Source organism: Chiloscyllium plagiosum, chromosome 33, assembly GCF_004010195.1.
Source record: "Chiloscyllium plagiosum isolate BGI_BamShark_2017 chromosome 33, ASM401019v2, whole genome shotgun sequence".
Taxonomy (NCBI): domain Eukaryota; kingdom Metazoa; phylum Chordata; class Chondrichthyes; order Orectolobiformes; family Hemiscylliidae; genus Chiloscyllium; species Chiloscyllium plagiosum.
In genome coordinates, this window is record NC_057742.1 from 10,097,465 (window position 1) to 10,112,520 (window position 15,056).

The 15,056-nt window shown below is 41.9% G+C and overlaps 1 protein-coding gene across 3 annotated transcripts in view; it reads right to left on the reverse strand.

Annotated features, from left to right (window-relative positions):
* Positions 1 to 11,429: 11,429 nt before the first annotated feature.
* Positions 11,430 to 15,056, reverse strand: part of lrrc3ca (leucine rich repeat containing 3Ca) — a 62,577-nt gene continuing 58,950 nt past the window's right edge. For all 3 annotated transcript variants that reach the window (XM_043674886.1, XM_043674885.1, XM_043674887.1), the window contains exon 2: positions 11,430 to 14,458. In XM_043674886.1, coding sequence (XP_043530821.1) covers positions 13,588 to 14,370 — 783 coding nt within the window. In that variant the 5' untranslated portion in view covers positions 14,371 to 14,458 and the 3' untranslated portion in view covers positions 11,430 to 13,587. The remainder of the gene's footprint in view (positions 14,459 to 15,056) is intronic.

The window sequence follows — 15,056 nt, forward strand, 5'->3', positions numbered from 1 at the left end:
GTCCACTACCCCTCCTATTTTGGTGTCATCTGCAAACTTACTAACTGTACCTCTTATGCTCGCATCCAAATCATTTATGTAAATGACAAAAAGTAGAGGACCCAGCACCGATCCTTGTGGCACTCCATTGGTCACAGGCCTCCAGTCTGAAAAACAACCCTCCACCACCACCATCTGTCTTCTACCTTTGAGCCAGTTCTGTATCCAACATAAACATATAATCTATGTGGCAAGATTCAATTCTGGGATTTGACTTGTCCAATTGTACGGTCAGCTCGAATCAGAAGAGTACATAAGCAGCAACATAGAGCTGATGGGCCAAATAATCTGTTTCTGCACTGTATATCTGTCATATCTATTCCATATAAAACCAATGGTAATAAGAACTGAGATTGAGGAAGCTGGATGGTGCTATAGTTCATTACAACACTCATTGTTATAATCCTGGACCAGACAGCCAACATTATATTATCACCTGGCTAGGAAAAATTAGACAAAGTATGAGATCCCTGATACTCAGCTAAGAGAATAAAGCCATATCATTCAGTAGTTTAGAAGAAAAACAAAACTTTACAAAGTTTGGACAGTAATACAATCTATTACATATGTAACTTATAACATCCATTAGAATTAAGCTGAGGAGCAAATGAGTATTAGGCAAACTGTGGTCAATCACCCCACAAAGCACATCAAATAAAGGATACAGTTCAAACAAATCTCATGGATCTCTTAGCAAATCCCTAGACATTAGTGATGCTGTGGTTTATCAAATCTCATTAAACTTTACATGGCATTCTAATTCTTCATTATTGAAGATCCTGCTTTGGAGCTTCCTCAGAAAATGCGACATTACAAACAGTCTCAACCACTGCTTAAGTTCATTTTTCCAATCAATACGGTTCAACCCATGATTCTGGAAACTGCCCAGCATCTATTCACTGGTGTAATTTCAGCTTTTCATAGACACCTAGATTCGCCAAGCAGTTACTGCCCCTCTGCCCCTTTACCTGAGCTCTCAGCTTGCTCAGTTGCATCCAGCAGTTACCACTTTGGGTTTTCAACCCCCATTCTCTACTGTACTGAATTATTAGTAGCACATAGTTTGATGAAAGCTCTAACTTTGAATCGTGTGGCACTGGAAAAGCACTGCAGGTCAGGCAGCATCTGAGCTGCAGGAGAATCGATGTTTCAGGCATAAGCCCCACCTGACCTTTTAGATTAGATTAGATTACTTACCGTGTGGAAACAGGCCCTTCGGCCCAACAAGTCCACACCGACCCGCCGAAGTGCAACCCACCCAGACCCTTTCCCCTACACTTACCCCTTCACCGAACACAACGGGCAATTTAGCATGGCCAATTCACCTAACCTGCACATTTTTGGATTGTGGGAGGAAACCGGAGCACCCGGAGGAAACCCACGCAGACACTGGGAGAATGTGCAAACTCCACACATGTTTGTGCTTTTCCAGTGCCACACTTTTTGACTGATCTACAGCATTTGTCGTCCTCATTTTCTCCATCACTGTCAACAGGAGTAGTGCTAGAAGACGGGAGGATAGCAAATGTTGTTCCCTTGTTTAAGAAAGGGAGTCGGGACAACCCTAGTAATTATAGGCCAGTGAGCCTTACTTCGGTTGTGGGTAATGTGTTGGAAAAGTTGATAAGAGATAGGATTTATAATCATTTGGAAAGGAATAATTTGATTAGGGATAGTAAACACGGTTTAGTGAAGGGTAGGTCATGCCTAACCTTATTGAGTTCTTTGAGAAGGTGACAAAACAGGTGGATGAAGGTAAAGCAGTTGATGTGCTGTATGTGGACTTCAGTAAGGCATTTATAAGGTTCCACACTGTAGGCTATTGCATAACATACAGAGTTTTAGGATTGAAGGTGATTTAGCAGTTTGGATCAGAAATTGGCTAGCTGAAAGAGGGTGATGGTTGATGGGAAATCTTCACCCTGGAGCTCAATTACCAGTGTTGTGCTGCAAGGATCTGTTTTGGGGCCACGGCTGTTTGTCATTTTTATAAATGATCTGGATGTGTGCGTAGAAGGATGGGTTAGTAAATTTGCGGATGACATTAAGGTAGGCAGAGTTGTGGATCGTGCTGAAGGATATTGTGGGTTACAGAGAGACATAGATAAGATGCACTGCTGGGCAAATGGAGTTTAATGCGGAAAAATGTGAGGTAGTTCACAATAGACAATAGACAATAGGTGCAGAAGTAGGCCATTCAGCTCTTCGAGCCAGCACCACCATTCATTATGATCATGGCTGATCATCCACGATCAGTATCCTGTTCCTGCCGTATCCCCATAACCCTTGATTCCATGATCTTTAAGTGCTCTATCCATCTCTTTTTTGAAAGTATCCAGAGACTTGGCCTCCACCACCTTCTGGGGCAGAGCATTCCATATATCCATCACTCTCTGGGTGAAGAAGTTTCTCCTCAACTCTATTCTAAATGACCTACCTCTTTTTTTAAACTGTGTCTTCTGGTTCTAGAGACTCAGTTACTCGTTCACTTTGGGAGGAGTAACAGGAATGCAGAGTACTGGGCTAAAGGTAAGATTCTTGGCAGTGTAGCTGAACAAAGACATCTCAGTGCCCAGGTGCATAAATCCCTGAAAGTCACCACCCAGGTTGATAGAGTTGTTAAGAAGGCATATGGTGTGTTGGCATTTATTGGAAGGGGGATTGAGCTTCAGAGCCACAAGGTCATGCTTCAGCTGTACAAGATACTGGTAAGGCCGCACCTGGAGTATTGCATACAGTTCTGGCCAGCGAATTACAAGAAGGATGTGGAAGCTTTGGAAAGGGTTCAGAGGAGATTTACTAGGATGTTGCCTGTTATAGAGGGAAGGTCTTAAGTGGAAAGGCTGAGGAAACTGAGGCTGTTTTAATTGGAGAGAAGAAGATTGAGTGGTGACTTAATCGAGACATATGAGATATTCAGAGGGTTAGATAGAGTGGACAGTGAGAGCGTTTTTCCTCAGATGGTGAAAGCTAACATGAGGGGACATAACTTTAAATTGAGGGGTGATAGATTTCGAACAGATATCAGGGGTAGTTTTTTACTCAGAGATTAGTAGGGTGTGTGGAACGGCCTGCCTGCAACAGTAGCAGACGTTAAGGGCATTTAAATGGGCATTGGACATAAATATGGGCAATAATGGAACTTTGTAGGTTTGATGGGCATCAGATTAATTTCACAGGTTGGCGCAACATCAAGGGCTGAAGGGCCTGTACTGTGCTGTAACGTTCTATGTTCTAACTTTGAATCGTACCTGCTGATTGACTTCTCAAAGTTCTTCCTCAGTTCTGGGAGCTGTCTAACTCACAGGGCTGCTCAACTGCTCTTGAGTTCTATCAGAGGCCCAATTACACAGAACCAATAGTTACCATCTCAGCCACCAGCTGAACAGCTATTTTCTGCGTGGATTCTGCTTCTGCTTCCTCACTCCAACTAACTGTGTTCTGGGAAGATTTCTTCAGTGATCTCTGAACTGTTTTGAGTAACCTACTGAGAACCTCGCTAAAAGCCCCAACCCTATTGCTAGGCAGAACCAAACATAAGTTAGGGAATAAGTCAAGAGGCTCCTAAAAGAGATATTTGTATCATCTACAGTCACAGGTGATGTCCCGGAGGACTGGATGGTGGTTAATGTTGTGTCTTTATTTAAGAAAGGCTGTAAGGAGAAGTCTTGTAGGTCAGTGAATCTGACATCAGTGATGGTTAAGTTGTTGGAGCGGATCCTGAGAGATAGGATTTACATACATTTGGAGGGGCAAGGACTGATTAGGCTTTGCATGTGGGAAATCATATCCCACAAACTTGATTGAAGTTTTTGAGGATTTGACCAAGAAGGTAGATGAGGACAGAGTGGTAGATGTTGTCTACATGGATTTTAGTAAAGTCTTTGACAAGCTTCTACATGGTAGACTGATTACTAAAATTAGATCAGGGAGAGCTTGCCAATTGGATACAAATTTGGCTTGACAGTAGGAGGCACAGGATAGTGGAGGAGGGTTGTTTTTCGGTCAGAGGCCTGTGACCAGCAGTGTTCCACAGGCTACTGAGTCCACTTTTTTTTTTGGTCATTTATATAAATGATTTAGATGAGAATTTAGGAAGCATGATTAGTAAGTTGGTGGATGACACCAATATTGGGGTATGGTGATCAGTGAAGAAAGGTATCTAAGATTACAAAGGGATTTTGATCAATTGGGCCAATGGCAGGTGGAGTTTAATTTGGATAAATGTGACATGTTGCATTTTGGTAAAAATAAACAAAGGCAGGACTTGCACAGTTAATGGTAGGGCTTTGGGTAGAGTTGTCAAACAGAGAGACCTAGGGGGTTCTGGTACACAGTTCTTTGAAAGTTGCTTCACAGGTAGACATGATGGGAAAGAAGCCATTTGCCACACTTGCCTTCATTAGTCAGAGTATTAAGCATAGAAGTTGGGATCTCAAATTGTGGTTGTACAGAACATTGGAGAGGCAACTTTTATGGTATTGTGTTCTGGCCGCTCTGCTATAGGAAGGACATTATTATATTGAAGAGCCTGCAGAAAATATTTACAAGGACTGGGGGGTTTGAGTTATAAGGAGGGACTGGATAGGCTGGGACATTTCACTGGAGCGTAGGAGATTAAGGGATGACCTTTTACAGGTTTATAAAACCATGAGGGGCATAGATAAGGTGAATAGCAAAAGTCCTTTCCTTAGGGTAGAGGATTTGAAAAATAGAGGGCATTTTTTAAGGTGAGAGGAGAAAAATTTAAAAGAGACCTGTGAGGCAAATGTTTCACACAGAGGGCTGTTCGTATGTAGAATGAACTGCCAGAGGAAGTGTAGATGCAGGAACAGTAATAACATTTTTAAAAAAACATTTGGATAAGTACTTGATTAGGAAAGGTTGAGAGAGGTATGGGACAAATGCAGTCAAATGGGACTATACTTTGGGAACCTGGTTGGCATGGATGACTTGGACTGAAGGGTCTGTTTGACTTTATCAATCTATGAGCCCCAATATTGTCAACACCAATCTGATTCATATTAATCAACCAGTCTCCAAGGATACTGGGTTGTTGTAGAATCATAGAATACCTACAGTGTGGAAATAGGCAATTTGGTCCATCAAGTTCTTGCATGGTCTCCAAAGAGAATCCCAACCAGACTCACCCCATCTCTGTAACCTTGCATTCTCCATGGCTAATCCACCTAGCCTGCACATACCTGGACAATTCAGCATGGCCAATCCAACTAACCTGTATATCTTTGGACTGTGGGAGGAAACTGGAGCACCTGGAGGAAACCCATGCAGACACAGGGAGCATGTGCAAATTCCATACAATTGCCTGAGTGTGGAATCGAACCCAGGTCCCTGGGGCTGTGAGGTAGCAGTGCTAACCGCTATGCTACCATGCCTCCCCTACTTGCATGTTTTAATGCAGAACTATAGATAGTGCAGATGAAGGCTGTCTTACCATTAGATGGCTGACCAGGAAACTTTCATACTCTTGCGGCCTATCAGTGGCAAATGTTGGAACAATTTACAAATTGACACTGAATCTATTTGGCTGTGTTGTGAATGTAACTTCTTTGGTCAGGAGCTCCTGGAGTGGGACTTGAACTTGATGCTTCTGGATTGGAGGCAGTGACACTACCAGCAGTGCCACAGGATCTTCTGAATAGCTTATACCATATATTCTCAGTTTAGTACTAAGGTATTGTTGTCCTGGGAAATGATTAGCATTTCTAAAGTATTGTTTTGTGATTGATTTTCTATTATTGCAAGATTCAAATGAAATCTGACATACTGAGGTGTTTACAGGATGAAGATGATTTTTTGGGGCACGATTTCATTCGGTGACTAGCTTTGATAACACATTTTTCCCAGTTGTCCCAGTAAAACCATACACTGAAAATTCAATACATGCTGACCCTAACTTGTCCATAAAAACAAAGATTCCAATTTCCAATGACTTTCTATTATTATTATGTAAGTTAGCTCGCTGAGCTGGAAGGTTTGTTTTCAGACGTTTCGTCACCATGATGAGGTAACATCATCAGCGACAGTCTCCGGTGAAGCACCCACCTTAAGAAACCAAGACCTATAAATAGAGAGGTGGGACATATCACCAGCACTTCACCAGAGACTCTCACTGATAATGTTACCTCGTCATGGTGACAAAACATCTGAAAACAAGCCTTCCAGCTGAGTGAGCTAACTTACATACTTATTATCAATCTGAGCTACAAATCTTCTCAAAAATTGTGGACAAATTATTGTCAAATCCAGTCACTTAGTCCATTGCTTTAAACCAACGGATTATTGCAATGACTTGGGAATAGAGAATAAGAGACAAAATAATTCCAGAACTTCAAAGTGGAGGAGACAATCATTATTTTATTATTTTTGGAGGTGAAGGACCTCACAAAAAAAATACAAACACTGCAAATGAAACTCCATACCATTTTAATGTAAAGACCCTGTGATAGATAGAATGCCAAGCCTGCAAGTCAGCAATTGAAGTTTACAAAATCCAGCGTTGCTGTTGAGACAGCAGCACGTTTAGGAATATCAATGACAGCTGAAGATGGGCAAGGCCTGCTCCATTGTTCGTAATTTGAAACATTCGTGACCACAGGCTCTTCAGATAAAAATGTGAAACGAAAGAGCCCATGCAAAAACTCTTTTAAACAAACTAATCTATCTCTACATTAGCATGTTTGTCAAATTAACTCTTCGACAGTCTATAACACTTACGTGGAGATCAGACAGAAGAAAACATAAACCACAGATAGAACATACAGCCTGCACTGACCAGCTAAAACAGCTTTGAAAAAGACAATGATATTTGAATGCAACAATAAGAGCTTAGAAAACAATTTAAGAAATGGGTTGATGTTTCTCAGGCACTTGAAAAGATGCTAGCAATTCCTGTATTACATTGTGCTTTTTTTCTAGCTGAACAGAGATTGACTTGATGTTGCACATAGAGACACCACCCGAAGCCCCTTCACTCCTGTTCTATGATGCTCTGGTGCAATCTGCTAGCAAAATAGCACCGAGGAACTGGCGAAGAATACCTTCTAAATCTGGGAACAGGATTGATTACAGAGATTCCTTGGAGCAATGTTGGTTTCCCAATGTACAGGCAGTTCTTTAGACTTACAGCTCATTTCTAACTTTTTAGCTTTCACTAACAAATGCACATTGTCACCGAGTGTCCTGGTTCAGTGAGATTGGACTCCAAAGATGATGGGTCCATCATGGAATTCTAAGTTCCTTCTAATCCATGCGTTTAGATCATTCAACTCCAGAATCCAGAGACATCAGAATCTTCTTGTTAGAATATTGTCGCCCTTTGCAGTTTTTGTATTTTTCATATTAGGTAGAAAATATTTCTTGGAATGGCTAGGAATATTCCTCACTGATGGAGCTGCTGCAGACAGAGGCTCACACTAATAAAATGAGATGGTATGGGTTCAGCAAGGTATTAGTTTCATTAGTACCCACTTTTACTTGGAGCTGAGGCTGTATTCAGTATTCCTTAAATCAGGCAAACCTATAACTTGCCGTTAGTCGTCACAATTAGGTTACATCTGTGTGTGTGCGTGCTCTCACTTTAAATTGTGTGTCTTATTTGAAATTGACAAATGAGTTACATTTTCCTATCCAACCTTTGGTTGCATCAGTTTTTTTTTAAGTAGACCTGATTTCCAAAACTGTACCAGCCTGGGCAGTTTCAGTCCAGCAGCCAAAGGTGTACAATCCAGATTCACAATGTACACTTGTCACTCACTTCCAATGTGGATCTCAAAGTCTTGGCTCTTGTCAATAGCTGTCGTACCCTTGAAGATGACAAATGTAAATCTCAAAACAAGCCATCTAATCAGAGGCTAATTTGATTCATTCTCATGAGGCCTCACTGACAAGGGCAACATTTATTGCCTGACTTTTCTTATCCTTTGAAGGAAACAGTCCAACGCACTGTGCAGCTTGCTGGGCTGCACGACTGGGAGATTATTAGCTTGAGGCTGGAGTCACATATAGGACAGCTCAGAAAAAAAAAACAATAGGTTTCCTTCCCTAAAGGACACCAGGGAAAGAGCTTCTCTGACAAGTTGACAATGCCATGGTTGCCTTCATTGACACCTATTTCCCAACATTGTGTTCTTTGCACTGAATTTAAATTCTCAAACTCACCCAAATTGGGACTGAAATAATCTTCTCTAGATTATTAGTGCACCCACTGCATTGCTACAGATAACCACACCACCACACCTTAATTTCTTACCAAGGGTTACCTATCTTCCACTGATTTGCCTACAGTTCATATCCACCATTGTTTCTTCTAGACTTGCTGCCTTCAATTATTTTTATCTCGTGAAACCAGTTTCTCCAAACGATGAAGATTTTGATCACAGAAATATTGAAAATAGGAGAAAAAGTAGGCTTTTCATCCCTTTGAACCTGCTCATCCATTCCATGTGATCATGGCTGATGATCCAACTTAGCACCGTCTTCCCATTTTCTCCCCATACCTTTAGTCCGAAGGACAATATCTAACTGGTTATTGAAATCATTCGGCATTTTTGACCTCAACAGCTTTATGTAGCAGCGAATTCCACAGGCTCACCATTCTCTGGCTGAAGAAATTTCTCCTCATCTCAGTCCTAAGTGATCTACCTCATTCCATAAAACTACGACCCCTGGTTCTGAACTCCCCAGTCATTGGAAACATCCTTCTTTGTTTACCCTGTCTAGTCCTGTTAGAACTTTGTAGGATTCTATGAGATTACACCCCAGGACACCTCACTCCTCTAAATTCCAGTGAATAAAGTCTTAACCAATCCAGCCTCTCTTCATATGCGTCTTCCCATTCCAGCATGGTCAGAACTGCTCAAAATAGTATTGGCCAACTTACACTAAAAGGAGTTAGACTAACATCAAAGGAATTCACGGCATTTTAAAATAAAATCACAGCAGAGAACAAATAGATAAATAAGTCTACATGAGTGTCGATTTTGTTCAGTTAGCCTAAGGTTGTGAAGAGTTCTTTAGTTGAATTGGGTACAATTATCCCCCCCCCCCTGCCATTGAGAGGTGAAATGAGGAAGATTACTTAGATTACTTACTGTGTGGAAACAGGCCCTTCGGCCCAACAAGTCCACACCGACCCGCCGAAGCGCAACCCACCCATACCCCTACCCCTACATTTACCCCTTTAACCTAACACTACGGGCAATTTAGCATGGCCAATTCACCTGACCCGCACATCTTTGTGACTGTGGGAGGAAACCGGAGCACCCGGAGGAAACCCACGCAGACACGGGGAGAATGTGCAAACTCCACACAGACAGTCGCCTGAGTCGGGAATGTGATCACATTAAGAGAAAAGAGCTTGAAATCAAAAAAATTGTTCCAAATGCTTATTCCGCTGTTTTCCAGGTCAACTGAGCTTGAATTTAGCAGATATGTTTCACGGTTAACTAATCAACCCTGAAATCATTGCTACCCAAAGAATTTCAAACTAATTTTCTACTTTTTTATTGAACATTCTGTGAAGAAGAAGCAATATTGCCTGCCTTGGGTTGAGGGGTTTGTGTGGAAGACAGCTAATGATCAACAGCAATTGCTGCTGAACTTCGACGCAGTTGAGTTATTACTGTCAATATTGGTGACCAAAAACCTTGGCCAGAAATCTGTTATGGATGGGACCTAGAAATGGTGTAAAATCTTCATTGCAGCATTGAGCTAAAGGGGCTTTCTCCAGTTTTCAGTGTTTTGGCTAAACGTTCGAGCTCAGTATCTCGACAGCTGTCTCGGAAGACTAGCCTTAGTGATGTCAGTGAACCATTCCATCTTCAATAGTTTAAAAAAACCTTACATTGTCTCATTTGACATGACGCCTCTGTCTTGCTTTACAAGGTGCTCAGAAGAACTGTTTCATATTTGAAATCAGAGCCAATGCTCAAGCTGTGTAAATAACTTAAACAAAGCTCTTTTGAGAAATTGTTACAGGAATATAGGAACAGGAGGAGGTTCTTTAGCCCATTGAGACTGTCCTACTGTTGAATATGATCATGGCTGATCGAATATTTGAATGCCTTTTATCCACCCCTTCCCCATAATCTTGAACACCACTATCATCAAAAATCTGTCAATTTCTACCAGAAACATACTCACATACCGAGCTTCCACAGCCCTCTGTGGTAGAGAATTCCAAAGATTCGCAGCACTCATGGTAAAATTATTTGTTCTCAGCTCAGACCTAAGTGGTATCCCTCTTAATTTTCAATTATGCCCCAGATTCGCTAACCAGAGGAAACATCTTACCGGCATTTACCCTTTATTATTTTGTAGGTTGGAATGAGGTGTCCTCTCCTCCTTCAATACTGTAGAGAACGCAAGTCCAGTTTTCCAAATATCCCTTCACGGGACAATAACAGCATCCCAGGAACAAGTCGGTGAACCTTGTTGTTCGCCCTCTATGGGAATAATATCTTTCCTGAGAGAAGGAAACCAAAACTGCACTCGGTCCTTTAGGCGCAGTCAAGCCAAACTCTTATACAATTGAAGCAAGATGTCAATACATCTGTATTCAAATCCACTTGCAATAAAGACCAACATTCCACTGACCCTCCTAATAGCTTGCTACACCTGAATGTGAACCTTCGATCACTTACCAAGGACACCCACATCCCTTTGTGCATCTACACTTTCCAAATTCTTACTATTTAAGAAATACGCTGCACATCTGTTCCTCCTGCCAAAGTTGATATCCTCACATTTTTCTACATTAGATTCCATTGTGATGTTCTTACCCGCTCACTAAGCCTGTCCAAATCCTCCTCAATTTGCTTTATATATTCCTCATAACACACATTCCCGCTTAGCTTCGTATCACCTGAAAATTTCGAAATATTATATTTGGTCCCCTTCTCCAACTCATTGATATATATTGTAAATGGCTGGGGAGTACTAATCCTTCCCATATCCCACTAATTACAGCTTGTCAATTCAAGAAAGCACCATTTATTCTCACACTCTGTTTTCTGTATGTTAGCCAATTTATACCAATACTTGCCCTCCCTTTCATGTGCTTTAATCCTTCTAATCAGTCTCCTGTATGGAATTCATGAAAAGTCTTCTGAAAATCTAAATATACTACATCCATATGATCATAAGACACTGGAGCAGACTTAGGTCATTCAACATATCAAGTCTCCTTCACCATTTGCTCATGGCTGATATATTTCTCAACCCCATTCTGCTGCCTTCTCCCTGTAACCCTTAATCCCCTTACAAATCAAGAACCTATCTACTGCTGTGTTAAACACATTCAATGACTTGGCCTCCACAGCCTCCTATGGCAATGAGTTCGACAGATTAACCACCCTTTGGCTGAAGAAATTCTTCCTCATCTCAGTTCTAAAGGCTCTTCCCTTCACTGTGAGGCTGTGCTTTCAAGTCCTATTCTCTCCTACCAGTAGAAATGTCTTTTCTAAGTCCACTCTATCTAGACCTCTCTGTGAGTTTCAATCAGATCTCCCTCCTAAACTCTCCTGAGTACAGATCCAGAGTCTTTAACCGCTCCTCATTTGACAAGCTCTACATCCTGGGATCATTCTTGTAAACCTCCTCTGAAATGCAGTATACTCTTCCTTAGATATGGGGTCCAAAATTGCACACCATATTTCAAATTTGGTCTGACCAGAGCTTTATACAGTCTCAGCGGTACATCCCTGCTCTTGAATTCTGGTCCTCTTGAAAGGGACGTTCCGGTTCCCTTTATCAATTTTGTTAGTAATATCTTCAAAAAAATTCCAACAACTTTGCTAAACAGGATTTTCCATTCATCAATCAACCCTGAGACTGCCCAACCAGATCGTTATCATGGCTGTAATTTCTTATGTGCCCTTATGAATAGTAAACTGAGGTTGGAAATATTATTACTAATAGAGGCACCTGGGTTGACTGGACAATCTTAATCCAGGTTCCCAAGAAGAATGCAATAAAATTGAAATTGAAACCAGGTCAAAGATTTGAAATTATAATTCATTCCGAATATAACTCTAGCAAGCTGAGTCTCACTGGGTTACATAAGCTGAAAGGCCAAACTACATGTGATTGTTCAGACTTTATTTATTCTTTTACCTAGCAGTTATGAAGTATCAATCCAATCACTTAATCACGGGTATTTGGTCTTATTGGATGCAGGTGCAGCTAACCCCATCAATGCGGGTCTGTACAATTCATTGCTTTCCAACAAAAACCACCCCTGACAATACAACTTGCACTCTAACCCCTGGGTAAGAAACCACTGTTGTTGATTTGTGGGGCAGGAGCACGATTCTACTTCCTTTATAAGGGTCATTCAAATTTTTTTTTTAATCAAGTAAAAGGCAGGTGTCCCCATCTGACAGGGACACAATAAACTGGGAAAAATATAAATAACATTCTCAGGGGTTTATAATGAACTAGAGTTCACCACCACCACTGCCCCATTGGTGACCACTGAACCGCTTAAGCATTGCCAATGGATACGAGAGTGTGGGCATAAGCAAGAGAGGAGATGCAACACAACAAGGAGCTCAACTCTTACCAGCATTCAGTCGTCACAGCTCATTAAGGACCAAAACCTAGTTAGAGAACACAACACTAATTACAAACAAGCTCCTGAGGAGATACTGCTCCGAGTGCTGCACCATCCCCAAACCAGTTCAAAGATGGGTGGCAGGTCCCATTACCTTCTTCCCTGCACTTCCACCCCATATTACAGAATTGCAACTTTGAACAGATGGCGAATACAGGCTTTACACAGAGCAACTCCTGACCACCTTTGCCAGTTTACATGCTCTACACTTTTGGCTGTGGGCCCACGGTATTCAACCAAATCTGCATGTTGTAATACAGGATATTTTGAACCATTTCGGGACTGATGCAACATAGGTTTCCAGGATTTACGCCACCAATATCCTCAACTTCAAATCAGTCCCCTTGATTCTGCCCGGAAAACACTTTCCTGCTCTATGTATCACTCCCAGTTATAAGGCCTGCAAACTGTCAAAATCATGTTGCATTAGTATGAGCTGGACACAGACCTCCAAAACCTGGATGCTTAGTAACAGAAAGAGAGAACAAAATACAGAAACTAAGAAGGAACTAAACCTTGGCTGACCTAAATGGAAGAATAGTCCTTCAGAACACATTGAATAACAGGCTTATTCTCCTCCTGTTACTGGCTCATTCCTTAGTTTTCAAGAGCATAAGGCATCAACAGTATTTTTCGTATTCGTGGGTAGACTAGACGGTGACCTCAGTCTCAGTACAATACTGAGCAGAGCACGAGCATACTCAATACTAGTTACTTTTGGCAACCCATTTCATTTTTAAGCATGAGAATTCTGTGAGGGAGGATGGAGGCCAGAGTTGTGGTCCACTGGGTTTTCAAATGCTGACTTGTCCCAGTTGGATCTTTACAGTGTCATGGATCTTGATCCAGTGGGTTCCATTCCTTTTTTTCATCCCAGACCCCCATCCCTAGATTTCCCTTCTCAACACGTAGAGTTACACCACTGTGCTAATGGTGGAGGAGGCCTCTGATTTCCTCTGCTTGCTAGGCAGTGACTTCAAGTATTCAAGGTGCCGTCTTGCGTCTTCTTGATTCTGTCTCACGTAGTATACCAGGTAGGAGATGACCATGGTGAACCAGCCGAACATGGTGATCAGCATGGCCACGTCGGTGGTCTTTTTGTGAACGTTACAGAAGTTCACGTGGTGTGCGACCTCCAGGAAAGACTTCTTGGCGTGCTCCTCGGGGTAGGCAGTCGCACAGATGATGTCATTGGACAACCCGATTTTAATGTTTACCGTCTTAATCATTTCCTGCAGCCTGCAATCACAGAACCAGGGGTTGCCTGAAAGTTTTATACTGGCTTTCAGTCTACTGAACACGTCCTCGTTCACTGTCTCCAGTTTATTGTGTGAGAGATTCAGAATCTTCAGGCTTTCATTCAGACCGCGGAATGCTCCAGTCTCCAAGTGCTGAATGGCATTATTGGACAGATCCAGTTCCTCCAGCTCCCGCAGATCCTTGAAAACATCGCGTGGAATAGACGTTATTTGGTTGGAATCAAGGTAGAGCTTCCAAGTATTATTTGGAATGTCCTTGGGAACCTCTCTCAGGTGCATGTCACTGCAGCGGACAATCAACCTCTTCTCTGGCTCGGCACAGTAACAGCCTTTTGGGCATGTTGTCGCTGAGTTAAAGCAAAAGGTCATCAGAACAAAGCTTTGCAAAAGCAGCCACATGGCGACAGAGTGCCGCAGGAATCGGTTCCTCAGCTCCATTCTGCGGCATCAGCATATTCCTTGAAATCCTCCGATTCGAAAACACAGCCCAGTCTCTGTGGGACCTTCTGCGAACACGCTCTTCAATCTGAAAGGTGAGAAACAAACAAGTTTAGTAAAACCCATGGTCTGAAATGATATTTGTCTCTCTGCATTCCCAAGAAGTGCGCCCGACATTAAAGATGCTATATTAGTGCAAGTTGCTGTCATCAATTGATTACTGTTGGTATTTTTTGCTCCTGGATTTTAATTCTATTAAAGGAAAGGTTAGTTTAAATTACTTTTCCAAAACCCACACAAAGTGCTGCAGATGCTGGAATTCTGAAACAAAAGCAAATTAGTCAGCTGGCCAGGCAGAATCTCTGGAGAGACCCCGAGTTAATGCTTCAGATTGGTGTTTCGATAAATAGTTGTCAAACTGAAACTGCGTTTATCCAGCCCTGACCTTTATTCCCAATACCCGCTTTACAAATACATCAATTTTTAAAAGACTTTATTGTTTCTTTTTTAATACAGCAGATTTCCTACGCTAATATATCCCTGCCATTCAGCTGTTCTTGTTCATTCATAGGATTCAAACAAGGACAGTGTTGGTCACTGGGTTCTTCCAGCTTGCTCTGTCATTCAACAAGATCAGGGCTGATTTGATTTTAACCTCAACTCTACATTTCTGAATATCCCTGATA